General features: G+C 36.6%; 1 protein-coding gene across 2 annotated transcripts in view; it reads right to left on the minus strand.

Annotated features, from left to right (window-relative positions):
- Positions 1-11,078: 11,078 nt before the first annotated feature.
- The window catches only part of LOC135217290 (acetylcholine receptor subunit alpha-like), a 770,770-nt gene continuing 761,860 nt past the window's right edge, over positions 11,079-19,988 (minus strand). For both annotated transcript variants that reach the window (XM_064253042.1, XM_064253041.1), the window contains 2 exons: positions 19,709-19,919; positions 11,079-18,545 (listed from right to left, as the gene is read on the minus strand). In XM_064253042.1, the coding sequence (XP_064109112.1) occupies positions 18,363-18,545; positions 19,709-19,919 (394 nt within the window). In that variant the 3' untranslated portion in view covers positions 11,079-18,362. The remainder of the gene's footprint in view (positions 18,546-19,708; positions 19,920-19,988) is intronic.

Below are 19,988 nucleotides of genomic sequence, written 5' to 3' on the forward strand. Positions count from 1 at the left end.
ACAATGCAAATAACAGATAGTATACTCAAAGCTGCTGAACAAGTCAAGAGTAATGCAACCTGTTCTGAATGCACAGCTCAAAGGCTTGAAAAGGCAGCATCTAGTGGCTCAAATGCTTAACTCACATATTTGTATGTGTAATAAGGAAAGCAATTTATTTAGTTACTGTACAAGGTAGACCTATTGGGGAAGAGAAGACTCATTTTGCTTTATCTTCAGGCATCGTGCACTTTATTTTAAACAAATTATTTGTTCAATATTGAAAAGAAGAGCAAGATAATATTAAAAAAGATTTTTTTCTTCTGAACAATCATCTGTATATAGTTACTTGTAACAAAAGAAAAGGGTAACTAAAGTATGTGTATTGAATTCGCTTTACTTCAGTTAGACCTGAAACAATTAGTTTAATTTGCAATTTCTTGTTATAGTAAGGATACTAGGATGGTATAAGCTCTTAGTTATAAAATGCACAGCTTGCATAAAAAGTTATTAGCTTTTAGTTTCAATGCAATCACGATTACGTTTGAGAATAGAACCATTTTTTATGATAATATAGGCGCACTGGTAATCAATATGTCCCATATATTTTTGTATTACAGTTGTTATTCATGTATATCTCGCTGGTTTGAAGCTATTTAGCTGTAACTTAAGATGATGACACGAAACCTAAATGTTTGTTTGCAAAAACTTCAAAGTTTTATATTACAAGAAAATACGTCTAGATACAGTTGAATCCCTAATTCATAAATCAGACATTTAACTTGCAAAAACTTTACTCAATAAAGTTGATAAACAACTACATTATCTATTCTGAATTAAAATTTTAACAGAAGCAATAAATGTGTTTGAATTAAACAAATACTGTAATTACATTTGTACCAATATTGAATAAGTATTGAATAATAATATATATATATTATATATATATATATATATATATATATATATATATATATATAAATTTAGGGTAATCCGGAGTATGGATTTGGGGTAGAAAAAATGTGGTCTGTGGAAGCATAATAAATTTGTTAGTAATAAGCCTGGCAGCTTTGCATTTTCGAAATACGAATTCTGACCCTGTGGTTCGGGTGTATGGTTCATGCTGTTTATAAGTGAGCTATCATTATTTGCCCAAAATGAACTACTAGGTAACTATACACTTGAAAGTCGTTTTAACATGAGTTCATGAATTTGTTTTTTGTTGACTTTCCCGCTTTTAAAATCCGCAGAAAATACAAAATACAAGTAGTTTCACATCAGATTGTAGTAAAATGAAATAATAAAAAACTACTTCAGGAGGCATTACTTTTTGATATGCAAGAACACTTTTCTTCAAGTAACAATCTAGATGTTAATTCTATACAGTATACAGATTACGAAGATTGGTCTATTTTTACATTGCATATGCTGACTGCAATCTCTGTTTCTTTTTATTCTATGTAGTTATTTTTGTAACTCAAATTTATCTACAAACATTTATGTTGAATTGGAGGATAAAACTAGTTTTTTTTCTGTTGAAAGCTGTGGTTTATTTCTATTTGTTTACAAAACGGTAGGAAGCAAATTTTTCCATAATTATATTCGCCTCAAGCTTATAGTCAACCAACAATAGTTGATAAAAGTTGTTTAAAGCATAACTTTTAAAAAACTTGATAAATAATTTTTAAAAAATGAGAACTACTAGTGTGCAAGATTCACTTTTTTTCTCGTCTGTTGGATGCAGTAAAGATAGGAGCTGAATCTCGACAGGGTCACAGTTAGTACTATATCAGCAGGCGCCAATTATGAGATCGGTAACAAGACCGCATTCTCGTAACAGATTAAGAGCAACGGCCGAAAGTAGAGTTGTACCTCAAAATAGGCAACAATCACTCTTACATTCTAAACAATTTATCCAATTTTCTTCAACACTACATATTACTTGACACTGAAGTGACCTAGAGCAAAGTATTCAGTTCCAGATTCCCACCTCTATGACGTTTTGCATGGCTGGCTACACACGATCAAGTAAACTTGACAAGTATGCTTGATCAAGTATTTCATCAAGTATTGTGATATTTCCCTTCGCCTCCACACGGTCAGGTATGCTTGACAAGTCTTCAGTTGAAATCACAACAATGTCGAGTGCAGACGACGACGACGCTCTTGCTTTGGCAGCTTTCTGTATTGTGGCCAAGCGAAAGGCAACTAGAAAGAACCGGCGGGAGTGGGTGAAGAAGAGGAAAACATATTCTCATGTTAACCTATTGGCTGAGTTGAAGATTTATCCACGTGATTGGCACAACTACCTTCGAATGAACGAAGCGACATACTTACATCTGCTGTCACTGGTAACACCACTAATTGCGAAGACCACTACAAACATGAGAGAAGCAATTTCTCCCCACGAAAGATTGACTGCAACACTGCGATTTCTTGCTACTGGAAGAAGCTATGAAGATCTTAAATACTCTACCATAATTTCACCACAAGCTATGAGCTTCATAGTTCCAGATACCTGCCGTGCAATTTTCGAGGTTTTGAAGGATGACTATTTGAAGGTCAGCAAATCATCGTATCTATAGAAATAATACTCACTTCATTTAACAAACTCCTTCAAATTTTAACTGTATTTCTATTCAACGCCTTGAGAAAATAGGGACAGAAATAAGGACACATATCAATAATGAACATTTATTTCCATGTACCTAATTTAATCTCAATTTGTGATATATCATTATATGTAATACATAGGAAAAATGTAAACAAAAATCCAATGCTATGATAATACACCTATTTCGTGTATTCCCTTTTCAATTTGTGATATATCATTATTTAATACAATGTAAAAATGGAGAAAATAAGCATGAAATTCAACAATAATACACTTATTTCGTGTATTTATTTAGTTATCACCATGACCTCATGTATGAACGTTAACTTTGAAACTATAATTACGTTTACCTAACTATTTTTACGGCGTAAATTTAGAAACATATGATGCAAGACTGCTATTACTTGAGGAATTACCATCCAAAGCATCAGGAGGTTTCAATTCTGCATATCTTGGTTCGCTTTGATGCGGCTGAATTAGTATTAACCTGAAAAATATATATATTTTTTTAATGGAATTAAACCATAAACTTGACACCCTCAACTTTGATCAAGTCTTTGGTACACACGGTCCAGTTGACTTGAACAAGTCAAGACTTGACTTGACGACATGATTCAAATTCAATCATGCCTCAAGCGACTTGTCAAGTCTAATACTTGATCAAGTCTCACCATACAGACGGTCCAGTTTGCTTGAACAAGTCACTTGATCAAGCATACTTGTCAAGTTTACTTGATCGTGTGTAGCCAGCTTTACTCTAGTGTAGATATTCGAATCAAGCTTCAAAAGTGTAGCGAGTCACTGGCTAGACTTACAAGACTTTCAAAGTGGCAATTCTAATCAATGACGCAAAACTGGCAAAGCTCGGGTCAAACAAGTGGAACTATAATAATTGGAAAGAACAGAAACTCAAGGTCCTTAAAAGCACCATTGTCAGGGATTTCTTCATTTTGTAATTTATTTTCAGACTTCAAGATGTCTGTGAGTTCAGCTCATACTTATTTTCTTCAGTTTTCTTTGTACCAATAATCTTGGGCAAGTTTCTTATTTCAGTATAAAATGAAGATATTTTTAACCTCATTCAGCAGTTCCCTTATGGAAAGGATGCCCCAGCAATAATAATTGTTAAAAAAAATGCCAGGTCACTATTCCATGCATCACCTAACAACCAAAATTACGTCCAACCACCACTGTACCAAATTTATCGAGATTAGCAGCAGATTAACGTATATATTGTAATCTGAAGACGCATCAACTGCCAGCGATCCTCTCATACATAGTCTGCATGATTTGCCTCAATTACCCTCTCATTTGCAAGTACACGTGGGCATGGCTATTTGGATTGTATTGCTATCAGAAATAAAAATGCACTGCGAGGGAAATCTTGATAAATGATACTGGCACTTTCAGGTAATATATTTCACCTTTAGTTAACGACAATCTGGCAATCCAGATTTTTTAATTAACTTCTCAATACAACCTACGATCACGTATGTTACATCAGTGACAGATATCGGATTCAACACTGCGTTCTTGTCAAAAGACAGGCCTATACTGATGGGGGGGTTTGGGGAGGGGGGGAGGGGGGGGGGGGGTGGGGGGGGGGGGGGTTTCAGACGACCCCCACAAAAAAAAAATCCTGGAAGTCTATATTTTCTGTGACTGTCCTTTTCATAGAACTGTACTTACAAAGCAATAAATAATTAGTGCTATTTTGTTAAGTCAAAGTATATAACATGTCAGTAGGGAAAAATACCCCATTTCGGCCCAACCTCAACACCCGACCCCCAATTCGGCTCAAAGACGATAAACCCCATAAGCTTGCCTTTATCTTAACCTCACGTACGTTGACCATTAATGACACCACTGGAAAACCACCAAATATTTCACTCTAGTTCAGAAAAGAACCCCAAAATGGCTCATGAATAAATCTGGATAGGAGAACTGTGGTTTCGCTCGACCCCTTGAAAATACCCAAACCCACTTTGGCTCAAGATATACTCTACCGATGAAAAAAAAAAAAAAAAAAAAAAAAAAAAAAAAAACACACCATTTCACATAAAAATGAATATGAGTGAAAAAATTCTAAGTCCATTAACCTAACCTAACCTAACCTAACATAACCCACCCATTGAAAATACCCAACTGGGTAAAGAAATATTAAATTAGTATGCGAGTATATAGCAAAATTGAAACAAAAGCACATATTCACGGATATTCACATATCTCAATACCCCAGGAACAGTAAAGACTACAAAAATGATACAAGCTAATGTCACCACTTTGTCGAAACTTCCCTGGGAACCGCCAATGACTCTGGCCATTAAATGCATTGTCTCAGGGCATGAGAACATCAATAAAAAGATTGAGTACCAAATATTTCTTTAGTAAAGATAGCTTTGCAAAACTGAGGCCAGCCACCTATAAAATATTCTGTAGTATATCAGGAATTGAAAAAAACAATTCCAGTTGCACTGGGCAGAATTAAATTTGCAAAATTGAGTGACTTCACATTAGATGTCTTCAAACTGTCTGAATAAAAGCAGAAAAAAACACGAAACGATGATTTTTCAGAGGATTTAAAAAAATCAATGCAGGAGTAGAAAAAAAATGAATTGATAAATATATGTTAATATGTTATTTGTGAAGAGGATGAAAGTGGTTTTGGAATGACTGGCCTAAGGTGATAGGGCTGGATAAAGAAAGGAAGTCACCTAAACTAGGAAACAAAGGGGCACGCTTAGGGGTGCCTGGTACTTTGTCTGGAAGACCATTAGGTTAAATCGTTCTCAGAAAGTGGGGCGATAATAACCGAAGCGTTTAAGTGTAGTTTTTTCACGAAAAAGAAAAGTTAAGGGTCAATAAAATGTTTTTGAATGTTAATTGGGGCCTGATTGAATTTCGTAGCGGACAGACACTAAATCTTTGCATAAAAAATTAAGATTGAATCGATAACCTATGATAAGTCTTAGAGTGACAATAAAGATAACAAGGCGTGATGCGACCTCCAGCTTAATCGGGACGCCCATATGATTTTCCCCTCACGCATAAGTTGTAAACATTATCTTCCTAACTTAACGTGAAGTGGTCTTCGTAACTTAGTACTACTTATAATAGGATACAGTGTGTGTCATCTATCCTCGGAGCGTCTATCCCTTCCGCTTTAAACATTCGTTATCAGTTATGACTCTTCTTACTACCCGACTTTCAATCTGAACATTTTGTCTTTTTGGAATATTTGACATAATATCTCGTTACCACCAATCACTGTGTAAACGGTGTACTGATAAAACCTCTTTCATTCCTTATTATTCCAATGTGATTGGCGCAGTGTATGGAAAATGGAACGCAAAGTCCGCACTTATACGAAATATCCGGTTGTATCTGTTTTTAACTTCGTATCCCAAAAAACATTACTATATAAGGCTTTACCACTGGCCCTGCCAACCTAATTGTTATCCTCATACTAGCGGAAATTTCGACCAGTAGCGAATCCTCCATATCCTTGGTTGTAAATTAAATCAGATAACATATCTTCCCCCTTTTAAAAGCACTGTAAGTGATCACGTTTTCATGCCCGGCCCCGATTGCCTTCTGCGTTTCGTAAGATATTTGCGTTATTCTCCCGGGGAATGTACTCTGAATATCATACATAACGTTTCCGTAAATAGTGACACGTATATTTACTTAACTCGCAGTGTTCGAAATACAACCCGCTCCTGGCACATTATCCCGAAAAATTCTTCATATCAACCAAGGCGACTGGTAACTTCTAGGGAATACACGTTCCAAACGCCTGATCAATTAATATAGATGACCTATTTGTTCCAATGATATACGTTTTATACTGATAAGGCCTCATTCAAATCGGACAAGGTGTTATAGTGCGGGGTAACCCTATTAATCCATAATTTTGCCTTTTCCATGTCCAAATGGTTCAACTCTTCATTTATATCTATACCCAAAATCCAGCTTTTAATAGCCATTTCTAACCTAATTCTCAAATCTACAGAATCTAGTAAATACGTGTCAATACTTGCTAGATCAACGGAATAAGTAACACTTTTCAGATCCGTATCCATATTTTTGAATGAGAAGTTGATGGAATCTTGTCCGATAATTCACTATCAATCGTATATTAAACTATTAAAAAAATTAAACCCAATGCGATGACTATGCTATGACGGAGTGGATTTTTTAATGACAATTATAATGGGACATTTGGTAAATTAGAGCATTCACAGCTAATACCTTCCAGGACGCTGCCAGGTGGGACACAAGTGTCATGGCAACTCCTAAATCGGTTGGTATACATACCTACTTCCGCTTGCTCCTTGATCTAGCAAGATGATGTAGAAGGATTTATTTTACCATTAAGTAGAAATAAACCTTTAGTCTTTACATCAAACACTTTAGTCATCTTCGGGTATTAATAATATAGGTCACTGGGTAGAGAATTAGAAACATCTTTAAATGACATGTTAGAGCCATTAATTAGATGTTTAGGAATGTTCGCCTTAGATGATGTAGGAAGATTTATATTACTGTTAAGTAGAAATAAACCTTTAGTCTTTATATCTAACACTTTAGAATCATCTTCGGGTATTAATAATATAGGTCACTGAGTATGTTTCTATGTGGAAAGGTAACCCAGAAATTTTATTATCTTCTTGGGACAGTTACGCTATCGAGCCTGAATTTTATAGATAAGGATTTTTCAGATTTCTGCGTAATCATTCTGAATATACTGCATACGAAGTTAAAAAACTGATACAACCGGATATTTCGTATAAGTGCGGACTTTGCGTTCCATTTTCCATACACTGCGCCAATCACATTGGAATAATAAGGAATGAAAGAGGTTTTATCAGTACACCGTTTACACAGTGATTGGTGGTAACGAGATATTATGTCAAATATTCCAAAAAGACAAAATGTTCAGATTGAAAGTCGGGTAGTAAGAAGAGTCATAACTGATAACGAATGTTTAAAGCGGAAGGGATAGATGACACACACTGTATCCTATTATAAGTAGTACTAAGTTACGAAGACTACTTCACGTTAAGTAAGGAAGATAATGTTTACAACCTATGCGTGAGGGGAAAATCATATGGGCGTCCCGATTAAGCTGGAGGTCGCATCACGCCTTGTTATCTTTATTGTCACTCTAAGACTTATCATAGGTTATCGATTCAATCTTAATTTTTTATGCAAAGATTTAGTGTCTGTCCGCTACGAAATTCAATCAGGCCCCAATTAACATTCAAAAACATTTTATTGACCCTTAACTTTTCTTTTTCGTGAAAAAACTACACTTAAACGCTTCGGTTATTATCGCCCCACTTTCTGAGAACGATTTAACCTAATGGTCTTCCAGACAAAGTACCAGGCACCCCTAAGCGTGCCCCTTTGTTTCCTAGTTTAGGTGACTTCCTTTCTTTATCCAGCCCTATCACCTTAGGCCAGTCATTCTAAAACCACTTTCATCCTCTTCACAAATAACATATTAACATATATTTATCAATTCATTTTTTTTTCTACTCCTGCATTGATTTTTTGAAATCCTCTGAAAAATCATCGTTTCGTGTTTTTTTCTGCTTTTATTCAGACAGTTTGAAGACATCTAATGTGAAGTCACTCAATTTTGCAAATTTAATTCTGCCCAGTGCAACTGGAATTGTTTTTTTCAATTCCTGATATACTACAGAATATTTCATAGGTGGCTGGCCTCAGTTTTGCAAAGCTATCTTTACGAAAGAAATGTTTTGGAACTCAATCTTTTTATTGATGTTTTCATGTCCTGAGACAATGCATTTAATGGCCAGAGTCATTGGCGGTTCCCAGGGAAGTTTCGACAAAGTGGTGACATTAGCTTGTATCATTTTTGTAGTCTTTACTGTTCCTGGAGTATTGAGATATGTGAATATCCGTGAATATGTGCTTTTGTTTCAATTTTGCTATATACACGCATAATAATTTAGTGTTTCTTTACCCAGTTGGGTATTTTCAAGGGGTGGGTTAGGTTAGCTTTTGTTAGGTTGGGTTGGGTTAGGTTAGGTTAGGTTAGGTTAATGGACTTAGTATTTTTTCACTCCTATTCATATTTATATGAAATGGTGGTTTTTATTTTCATCCGTAGAGTACTATATCTTGAGCCAAAGTGGGGTTGGGCATTTTCAAGGGGTCGAGCGAAACCACAGTTCTCCTATCCAAAGAGTTCTTCATGAGCCATTTTGGGGCTCTTTTCTGAACTAGAGTGAAATATTTGGTGGTTTTCCCGTGGTGTCATTAATGGTCAACGTACGTGAGGTTAAGACAAAGGCAAGCTTATGGGGTTTATCGCCTGTGAGCCGAATTTGGGGTCGGGTGTTGAGGTTGGGCCGAAATGGGGTCTTTAACCCTACTAACAACATGTTATTGTTGACATAATAAATGAATCAATCAATATAACTGAAGAAATAATCTTGAATTTCAGTGCAAACTTTCAACATTATAAGTAAAATGCTGTCAACCAAAGCCAGTACTTTGAATAAATCTAATCGGGTAGAAGTGCATTGGCCGCATAGGTACCCAATTTTTCTTCTCTATATATCTAAAATAAAATTTTCAAGTGTTTCATCTTGTATATACTTACTACCTATATATGCAATGACATTTGTAGACGAAAAAGTCCAGTTTTGGGAAAAAAGAACCCCCCATAAAAAAAAAAACTCTGGGTACGGGCCTGAAAAAGATCCGTGAATAATAACTCCATTTGGATATGAAACAGTTGTCTTTAGTCTTTCACTTTACTTACTTTGTCTCCGAACGCGTTGCATTTTCAAAATGGTTTCAGTGTGTTTTGGAATAACTGATCGAATACTCGCTTCGCGAATCGTACGTAGTGGAACTTCTGCTGTCAGTGTAGGTACCCCTTCGAAGGTTTAAGTCTCAAATATGAGGACGCCATCTATTGGCACAGATTTGGTCAAAACCTACCAACCACACCTGCTGGGTCATACAGACCAAAAAGGGTTCAGGAATAAAGGACAATCTTCATTGCATATGTTTATTTCATCTCCTATAAATGTAAATTATAAACGAATGGCTACAGAGATCAGTTCCAACTGAATTACTTTATCATGAGATCCTTACTATCGCCAACAATTGGCCACTAGCTGGTCTTCTTTATGTTTTCCCCCGTTCTTGAGCAAGTTGATCGCCGAGTCGGCTGTTCTGAGTTGCTGGAGCACGATGGAGCTCACAAATGCAACTTTGAAATTATCTTTAAACCATTATGGAACCAAGTTTTATGCAGTTCTCCTCGTGATTATGAAAACCGGTTTAAGCTCAAGTAATAATGATAATGATAGTCTGTTAAATGAGAAAATGTTAGTGTAAATTATTTAAAAGTTGATGGCTTACTCGTCAAAATTTCAAACCGAGAGGCAAGACCATAAAAATAGTAAATGAGTTCACGAAGGCATGATCACAAGAGCAATTTTCACATCCACAACGTAGTGTACTTGAATAAAGGAGGAAGAAAGATTTAAGCATTGCAAAACATAGAAGACTGCTGCACAATGCACAGCAATGCTGTTCGTAAAATAGTCAGCAAAAATGAATAATAACGCTTTGAAATTACCTAGAGAAGATAAAAGCAAATATGAGTACTATTACGAAGTATTTGCTATGAAACCTTGCGAAAAAAAAGACTGTAAATTAAATTATATAAAAACACCGTAATAAGTATAAAAACGACTCAGACTTAATAAAATCACTACTCCATTATAAAATCTTGGGTATAAAAAACGAATTTCCAACTTGTGCGTGATATACGTATCTATATATCATCTATATATATCTATATATATATATATAATATATATATAAGTAACTCGACTGTCTGTGACATACACCATAGGTACGCTACAGTAACCATCACATTCTACCGAACTGGACTCTCTCTTTCTCTCATGACCAATTTCAAAGATACAGATAAAGTCCCAAATATCGATCTGTGAAATGAGGAATGAAAGAACAATAATTACAAAAGGTCTATTTTTAAAAAAATTATGTTGCAGCCTTTAAGCAGAGTCGAATCTTTTACTGGGCCCTGTAAGCAGAGTCGAATATTTTAATGGGTCCTGTAACCAGAGTCGAATCTTTTACTGGGTCCTGTAAGCAGAGTCGAATCTTTTACTGGGTCCTGTAAGCAGAGTCGAATCTTTTACTGGGTCCTGTAAGCAGAGTCGAATATTTTAATGGGTCCTGTAAACAATGTCGAATATTTTACTATGTTCTTTAAGCAGAGTCGAATATTTTACTGGTTCTTTTAAGCAGAGTCGAATAGTGAGAATAAAAGGAGTTTGTCCTATTCAAGAATAATAATATTCATAAAGATGCTACTACTACTACTACTACTACTACTACTACTACTACTACTATAATAATAAATAATAATAATAATAATAAATAATAATAATAATAATAAATAATAAATAATAATAATAATAATAATAATAATAACAACAACAAAATCAGAGGGCTAACTTTACTCTCTCCTTTTCCTCAACTCCGTTTCAAAACTTCATAATGGAGTTTGGGGTCATCTTCCACCTTTGCTAAACTTTCTCTCTAATTTCTGCAGGCTTCAGTATGATTAATAATAATAATAATAATAATAATAATAATAATAATAATAATAATAATAATAATAATAATAATATTGAAAGTTGGTACAGATGCATAGCAAGGTTAAGCAAGAAAAATACTGTAAAAAAAAAGTCTTATTAAGCGGAGAACTGTCAACACAGGAGAAGTTTCCCCTAAGAAAGAGACAACTCAGAACAGCAGACCATTCCTCAACTCGCCCCACATCATTTAATGTTATAATAACAGTAACAAATTTAAGAATGAGCTTAAATATGCTAAAAGTAATGTCATTATTTAGTTTAAAACTTTTTATATTTTTTTTATATTTACATTGTCAGGGATTTATATATATTTATATATATATTTATATATATAATCATATAAAAACTCTTTCCGTTATTCTATTCTTCTTGTTTGAGAGAAATGTTTACATTACAGAATGCCAGTGACTGGATGAAAAATGTTTGTGGTGGAAATTCAAAACGAGAAATTAGAACACTAAATCTTTGGGGTGCGTGTGTTTGTGTGTGTATAGTTGGGGGTTGGTGAAGGGGGAAGGGGGGAGGTTGTTAGAATTTCAAAGATCAGAGAACCTCCAGCACTGCATCTTCTTGCTGGGTTATGTCAGTAAATCAGGACCTCATTTTCCTCCGAGGAATTTCAGAGCCAACTGAAGTCTGCTGAAGCTCTGCCTGAAACTCAAGATTCGAACTGATGCTCTGGATTCCCTCTGAAGTCCCTCATAGCCTTCTCGACAACCACAGATAAAAGACGCACTGATGGAGACTTCTAAGCTGAGTTGGTGGTGGTATTCACAATCATTGTGTTTTTAAGAAGCAGAAGACCCACCCCTCTCTAGGGGGACCTGACATAGAAGCAACTCACATTATTTGTGTTTCGTTTTTGATGCATAACATTTGTAGCGAATCTTATTTAAATCTCATGGTCAGGGAAAAATAATGAATGAGTGATATTTACAGCATATAGGTGAGTTTACACTAGGCTTCACCCCACGCTGCATGCGTAAGACTCATCACCATCTCCTCCCAAATTCTTGTTCGCCCCGCTTACTGGAGTGCTTATTAGGGTGAGTTAGTGGTGTGGCGTGACTCTTGATGAGCAGTCCGGTAGGTGGGGCTAACAAGAATTTGGAAGGAGTTGGTGATGAGGCTTATGCATGCTGTGTGGGGTGAAGCCTAGTGTAAACTCACCTTATCTAACAAACAACAGAACGCATCGTCTTTCTCTGTGAGCAAAAAACTTCTTGATGAAGCAGTCTGGCCGTGTAGAGGCTGACCTGGTTTCAATGGCCAATAGTCTAGAGTGATTTTTTTTCATTTGTTTTTTCTACAATTCCAATCATAAGACACTGCACACACTGAAGGGAAAAATTATGAATATTTTCGAGAGCAACAAAACCTCAGGTTACGGAGACAAAACCAGTTTAATATATGTAGCGATTCAATAAAAACAAAATATTAATTCAAAGTGGAATTGCTTTCCATAAATATGAATACACCAATAAACTACAATATACAATGTTTTCCGTTCTTGTAAACACAATGGATCAGTATAATAAAATAAGCCAATTACAAGTAACTATGCCTATGTTACTCCAACCAGTAAAGTAGGCATCTGACGAATAATTATTATAGTTGATAGTACAAAGCAATACAGCACCAAACATGCCAGAAAACCTTTAATCAAAAATTCTGATGAGTTACTAAACCATGGTGTCAGTGAGAGTAGTATTAGCGGCCTTTAATGGAATCCTTTGAAACACCTAACTGAAATATGAACAATAATCTTTCTATTTCAAAGTAAAGGTCAAATCATGGTTTAAGTATAAGAACGCAAAAATTTTATAATTCTTCATTAATTCTTTAGATATTTGTGGCAACAATTTCACTGCCTTAGTGGCTCGTTCATCAAACCTACCTCATACCTTTATTGTATATATTACAGTGTTAAATTGGCACAATGTATCCCAGTAAAATAAAACTTCACAGGGAGCTACAGCATCTGCTTCGAGTAAAATAAAGTCTCTAACTCAATGTGTGTACGATACAGAGGCTGCTCAGTACAGCTCCAAACCAGAATGTTGTTCTGTGGTACTGGATGACAGACAAAATGTTGCTCTAACTCACTATGAAAACCTAAATCTTGTTCTAACTGTTTGAAAACCAAATTGTCGTTCTAACTCAATTTATGGACACAAAAGAGTTGTTCTAATTCACCATGAAAACTTAATGTTGTTCTTAGCCACTGCATGAAAACCAAAGTGCTATTCTAACTCATTGATTAAAAACCAACATGTTTTAACTCTGTATGAAAACCAAGTTTTTACTCATTGTATGAAAACCAAAGTATTGTTCTTACTCACTGTATAAAAACCAAAATGTTGTTCTAATTCACAGCATGAAAACCAAAATGCTCTACTCACTGTATGAAAACCAAAATGTTGTTCTAACTCACAGTATGAAAACCAAAATGTTGTTCTAACTCATTGCATGGAAACCAAAATGGTGTCCTAACTCACAGTGGGAAAAAGGAACCGGTTGCTAAAACTTACAGCTTGAGTGCAAGAAGACGTTTGTAGATTCGAGCCTCACAGAAAAACATTGGAACAATTCCCACAAGACAATTCACTTCAAATCTTCAGACCAGAATGCTGCATCAAGACTCCATCTTCAATTTACAACTTGGAGGCCATATTAGGAGAAAAAATATTTTTTTTCCTCTCTCTGATAAGATTAGGGTTCGTCATCATCATCATCAATCACACCTCACTTGGAGATCCAAAATGCTATAAGCAATTTTATAAGTTATTTCATGACTCATTCGACATTTCGTAAAAAAAAAAAAAAAAAAAAAAAAAAATAGCAGTATGTGACCTCTTTTTGACGTTCGTGAGAATGAAAACGAATCGGTACAATGGAATAAAATGACAGAAAATGGGGACACATGGCATAAAATGATAGAAAATGGGAAAATATCATGAACTGACGGAAAATGGGAAAAAGACATGATATAAAATGGGACATAATGGCACTAAATGATAGAAAATGGGGGAAATGTAATGAAATGACAGAAAATGGGAAAATGGAATGAAATGGCAGAAAATGGGGAAAATGGAATAAAATGACAGAAAATGGTAAAATAGAATGAAATGACAGAAAATGGGGAAAATAACATGAAATGATAGAAAATGGGGAAAGACATGAAATTATAGAAAATGGGAAAAATGACATGAAATGATAGAAAATGGGGAAAATGATATGAAATGATTGAAAATGGGAAATCACATTATAGAAAATGGGAAAAAATTGCAACTTACAAAATACCTGCAAAGGTTATAAAGGAATGCTTGAACGAACACTGGTTATGATATGTATAATCGACTTGTAAATAATATGTACAAGGGATCACGCATGAGGAGGATGACGTGGGAAGGGAAAATAAAAGCTTCCTAAAGGGAATTCATAACGATAAACCCCAGTGGACCGAAGTGAAACCAGAGAGGTCTGGCGGAGACAGAACTGAAGATGGTACTACAGTGGTCAGAACTACTATGAAACAAACCATTCTAGTGGTGACCAAGAGACGGGATCCTCTGTGGAATAAACCGTTCTTCAAACGTTTGTCTGAAGCATATTCAGAAAAAGTAAAAGTCTGATCAAAAGTGACTCGGTCGGGTGTTGGGGTTGACGTAGACAAAAACAAGAAGAAGAAAACTTCTGTGTTGTGGCGTAAGCTTCGTTTACAAACGAACGACTGAAACTGGTGGGTTTTGAGTGACGACTGATCGTTGCTTCCATCTTCCCAGACAAATAAAACCTACAGTCAACGCGCTTTTGCGACTTAAATTATTATGCTAAGTAGCACTCTTGTTGTGTGTTTTTCCCCTTTGAAAAGTCTGACGTTCAGTCAAACTGTGAACAACTCAGCCATCTTGAACAATTGTGGATCTGGTTGTCTCGAAGGATATTATGGCGTGTGTATTCCGAAATCATATTGTGATTTTACAGGGGAGGTAACAAGAGTTGCACAGCAACTAAAGTAGACTAGAACAGTTGGAACAAAAATGGTACAATGGTCAGGGCCTTCGTCCTACACCTAGAAATAACGAAAATGAATGGTTGTGTCTGACCCATTGAACATGACAATGGTCAACATTCACGAATCCGGGACAACACAGTTAAATAAAACAAGGCTCATAAAAAACAAAAGGACGAAAACGAACGTACACCGAGAATGATGTAAACCACGAAACTTGTAAAATACATCTTCAAAAACTGACGAAATCCAGGGGTCCTCTCCACAGGACTCCTACTAGTCAGCCACAGATCCTGTGCAACTCCTGCCCCTCATTGCTTCCTAATGTGGACAAAAGTCGGGGGGACATTGGCAAAAAATAATTCAACATCGTCGTCTTACTTTAGCCTTTAAATTCACATTAAAAAACCTACCTTATCTTGGTGTACTACCCGCTTCTCTGATGTCACAACCAAAATGTTTGGTGTGAAGACTATGTAATAAACATCTGAAAATCCAATATGGAGGAGACCTTCGTGTTGTATTTTCTATTGCACTGACAGTTTACATAAGTGTTGTATGTATAACTGCAATTATGTTTAAATTCAATAAGGCTAACTCCTACTACAAATTCACACATTACTTTTTTTGTGAAGCCTGTGATTAATGTAACATCACCTTCTTATTACTGGGGGGGAGATTGGACATTCAGAGCCTTCCATATTACCTACATTGAGCTTATCTTGAATCATCTTGCAAAAAGAGGATATTTCTATCCATTACAAAAAAGCCCGGGGAGGAAGACGACATTTTAAGACGAAGCTCTACGAATCCAGTTCCTAAAATCCTCTTCTGACTTGTATGGCAAGTTATCCATTCTTTCGTCTTCTTCTTCTTCTTCCTCCCCGGGAAGAAAACAAGATTCTGCAGCAGGAAACGAGGGATCCTCAAATCAAAACAAATGACTGCAGGCTAGCCATGTCAATCTCCCATCTGCAGCAATGGAAAGAAACACTGAGCATCAACAATATCGTCTATAGAAGACAAGGGCAAGAATTATTATTGATGTGGTACTAATAATGGAAGAGAAATGGAACCCCGAATACTCTTCTTCTTCTTCTTCTTCCTTCCTCCTCTTACAAATTCTACGGCCGATCAGAGGAGCTGATCAAGGTCCGAAGCGAATGATTAGCCTCTGGAACAGTCTGCAATTGTCACCGGGAAGTGTGAATGAACGAGTGAATGATTCTCAGCTTTGTTAAAATATTCAACAATCCCAACCTAAAAGATTTTTTTTTTTTTTTTAACATCGTAATCTATATAATAACACTGCCGTTGACTTCCAACTATGATAACCAACAACAAATTTATATTTATATCATTATTATTTTACAGCACTTAAAATCTGTCATAGAATACTGAAACATTTGTTAGCACACTTGGGCAACATAAGCAGTATCATCTCCCAATTATAATGACATCGAAAGTACTAATCTGCACAGGTAAACACGCCTCGCCCTGAGGCACGCCGCCACGCGGCCTTCTTCTTCTTCTTCTTCGCCTCCTCCTCACCATCAGAGAAACAATTCAGTTTCGTCTACAAAGTCTCTTTTTTTTTAAATCATTATCATAATAATCATTATCAATAGTATCATTATAATTAGTATTATTACTTTAATGGCCTCACCCTAAAGAGGCCCAACTACAGATTGCTATTTAGTGGTCACCACAAAACGCATCCAAGCAAACCGATAGGAATGATGATTTGTCCTTTTCCTCAAAACAACTGGGAGCGAAATTCTTTGGCTGGTTTTTTCCCTTTCTTGGCAACTCAGAATTCACCAACGAAATGAACCGTGTGTTTAAATGCATATCGAACAGCAAAAACAGTGCATCTCCCTCACAACTGGAGTTCCCTTGTAAAAACACTTCAGAAACTGAAATGAACACTGGGGGTCGGGGTTGGATTACCCCGCCCTCACTCAGGAGAATTCTCTCTTACTCGTAATCTAAATCACAACTTTTTAATTCCTTTTTTTTTTTTTGGCAAAAAATCACTTCAACCAGTCAGTTTTTGTTATTGTCACTTAATAGACGAGATTAATTTCTTTCACTATGATCTACGATACAAAGTACCTTAATCTTAAAAGAGTATATTCTACGTCACTTCTTCTTCTTCTTCTTCTATCCTTTTGTGGGTCCACACAGAAAGATTATGCTGGGGTTACGCTCAGATGCTTCCCGGCCACTGCAGAGGGGAACAGAAATCCTTCAAACCAAAACATCATCGTGCATCCTCAGCTGGAGGATACAGAGACAAAAGAATACTTCCTTTTTAGGATCATATACAGATGATCAAGGACATGTTTTCCTTCTTCTAGCAGAGTTCCCAAAAACAAATGACCATTGGTAACTGAATTGACGACGAGTACTCTCAGTCTGGTAGTTCCTCTACATCTTGGGTTATGCTCATTAATGCATGGACATTCATTTAACTATAAAAGTGTTTATGCAGAAAAATTGAGTGTAGACGAAGTACCAGAGTGAAATCTGATTGCCTATCGAACACATGAAGACGAATAATAGCTACAACTAAGCCACTCAAATCAATTCCTTTTTTTTTCTTTCTACCCAGCAAAGACTTTTGAAAAGATCCTCACTTTGATAAAAGCTGGACATTCACTGGATGCATTTCCGTAACTTTGTTCCCACAACGTTTCGCGACACTTGAAAACCATTACAAAAAGAATCATCACTTCCCTTCAGGAAACCCGAAGCATTTCAGACGTCTCTTGGAGGTTAGCTGGGTCTTCAAAACAACACGTAAGTAGCAACAAACAATTCTAAAAGTCCGCTTCTTTCTATCTAAAATACATACAAATGGTCTTGTTGCAGAATCCCTTAAAAACTACAGTTAGGAATATCCAACACTGTTTGACAGGAACCTGATCCCCTCCGGGTCCTGGCGTGAAGAGAACGCGCTCCTTCATCGCTCATTGTATAACTGAATAAACGCGCCCCTTGTTGATAGCTCTGAGAACATCTTTATCCTGAGGGGGAACTCATCTTCTTATTTATCTTCTTCCCTCCTCAGGGCGAGCTAGTGCTTCGTGTGGTGTTGTCGGTAGACCTCTGACAGGACCTTATCGAGGGGTATGCGGTCGTCATACAGGGATGGAGCCTGTAAGATGATGCCGGCAGTTCCCACGAGGACAGCCAATGTGAAAATCCACAGGAAGAGACGATCCAGCACCATAGCTACGTATTTCCAATCTTCCTTCACCTGGAAAGTTATGGGAAAATGTTATCAAGGCATCTTAGGAATGGATCATTATGAACCACCCTAGCGTTCGTCAGAATTAACTCCTATACTACTACAACAACTACTTCCACTTTTGTTGATTCTCAAGATTCATTTCTCTTGTTTCATTTCGAACATCACAATCATGAATTTTATCAGATACCCTCGAGAAAATATCCTTCAACTGCAAGGACACACACTGGCTATCATTGCTAAGATACAACACAAGGGAAATTTCACTCTAGTCATGACTTCTTTTCATCAATTGAATATATATCTTAGTATGAACAAGCTTGGAAGGCTTATTTTTATTTTCTATCTGCTCCTAGGCCTTTACTTTCAAGAGGTGGGGCAACCACTTTCTTCATGGGTAGTCCACATTATTTTCCACTCACTCATTCCTTTTTCTTCCTTTCACTGAAAGCTTTAGGAGCAAGGAGTTATACTGTTACATGGCCCCACTCACACAGTCTCAGGAGCTACTAATATTTTCTTTCTGGATACCCTTACACAGTCTCCTGCTGAGCTTACAGTGTTTCAGATCTGATTACCAACTTTAGTGGTCTCAAATCTATTGCTGCATAGCTGCGTCAGTCAGTGATGAGCCTCCAGCTATTTCAAATTCTTTACACATTTCCAGGAGTGGCTCGTTTATTGATGCCCAACTTCTGCAATATAGTGTCAGGAGCAATTCACCCATCATTGCCTAGCTGTTCCTACATTGTATATAGAGTAGTGAGTCTTTGTTACCTGACCAGGCTTACACACACCTAGAAGCAACCAGCCTCTTGTTATATGAAATTTCTTTCACTGTCTATGAGGGCGTACTCTTGTTGCTTCTTTGGATGGCCCTGCACAGTTCAGGAACAGTGAGACTTTTACAAATCAGATGGCACTACATGTTCCCAGGAGGAGACAGCCCTGTGTTAAACAACACTGGACAGTCACAGGAGCAACAAGCCTTAAGTTACTGAACTGTATTTCCATACTCTCAGAGTGAGACTTCTTTTTTTACTCGGCCATCATTACATTCTCAGGAGCTATTGTTACCTATCAGCTTCTACAAAGAATTTACTGGATTATAATCAATAAAAGAAAATTAAAAAAAAACAGCAGAAAATTAAGATTTTGCCATCTCATTGTACCTTGGTAGAGTCCTCTTTGAGCCTGGTGTGTTCCGCTATGAAACTGACGCACCAACAGGTCCGGTGAACTTCAGGAGAACAGTGAGGCAGGTTGTGCTGGAAGGGTCGAAACGTGGGACTCTTGTCCGAGTTCTCGAAGGTGTAGGTGTCCTCGTGGATGTTTGTGGCCCCGTGAATCCGACATGTTCCAGAAAACGGCCCGTCTGTCATCCTGTTTGTTTGAGGGAAAGAGAATAGGTTCAGCTCCCAAGCAATCTGTGTTGGTTTGGATTTACATTTA

Source organism: Macrobrachium nipponense, chromosome 7, assembly GCF_015104395.2.
Source record: "Macrobrachium nipponense isolate FS-2020 chromosome 7, ASM1510439v2, whole genome shotgun sequence".
NCBI lineage: Eukaryota > Metazoa > Arthropoda > Malacostraca > Decapoda > Palaemonidae > Macrobrachium > Macrobrachium nipponense.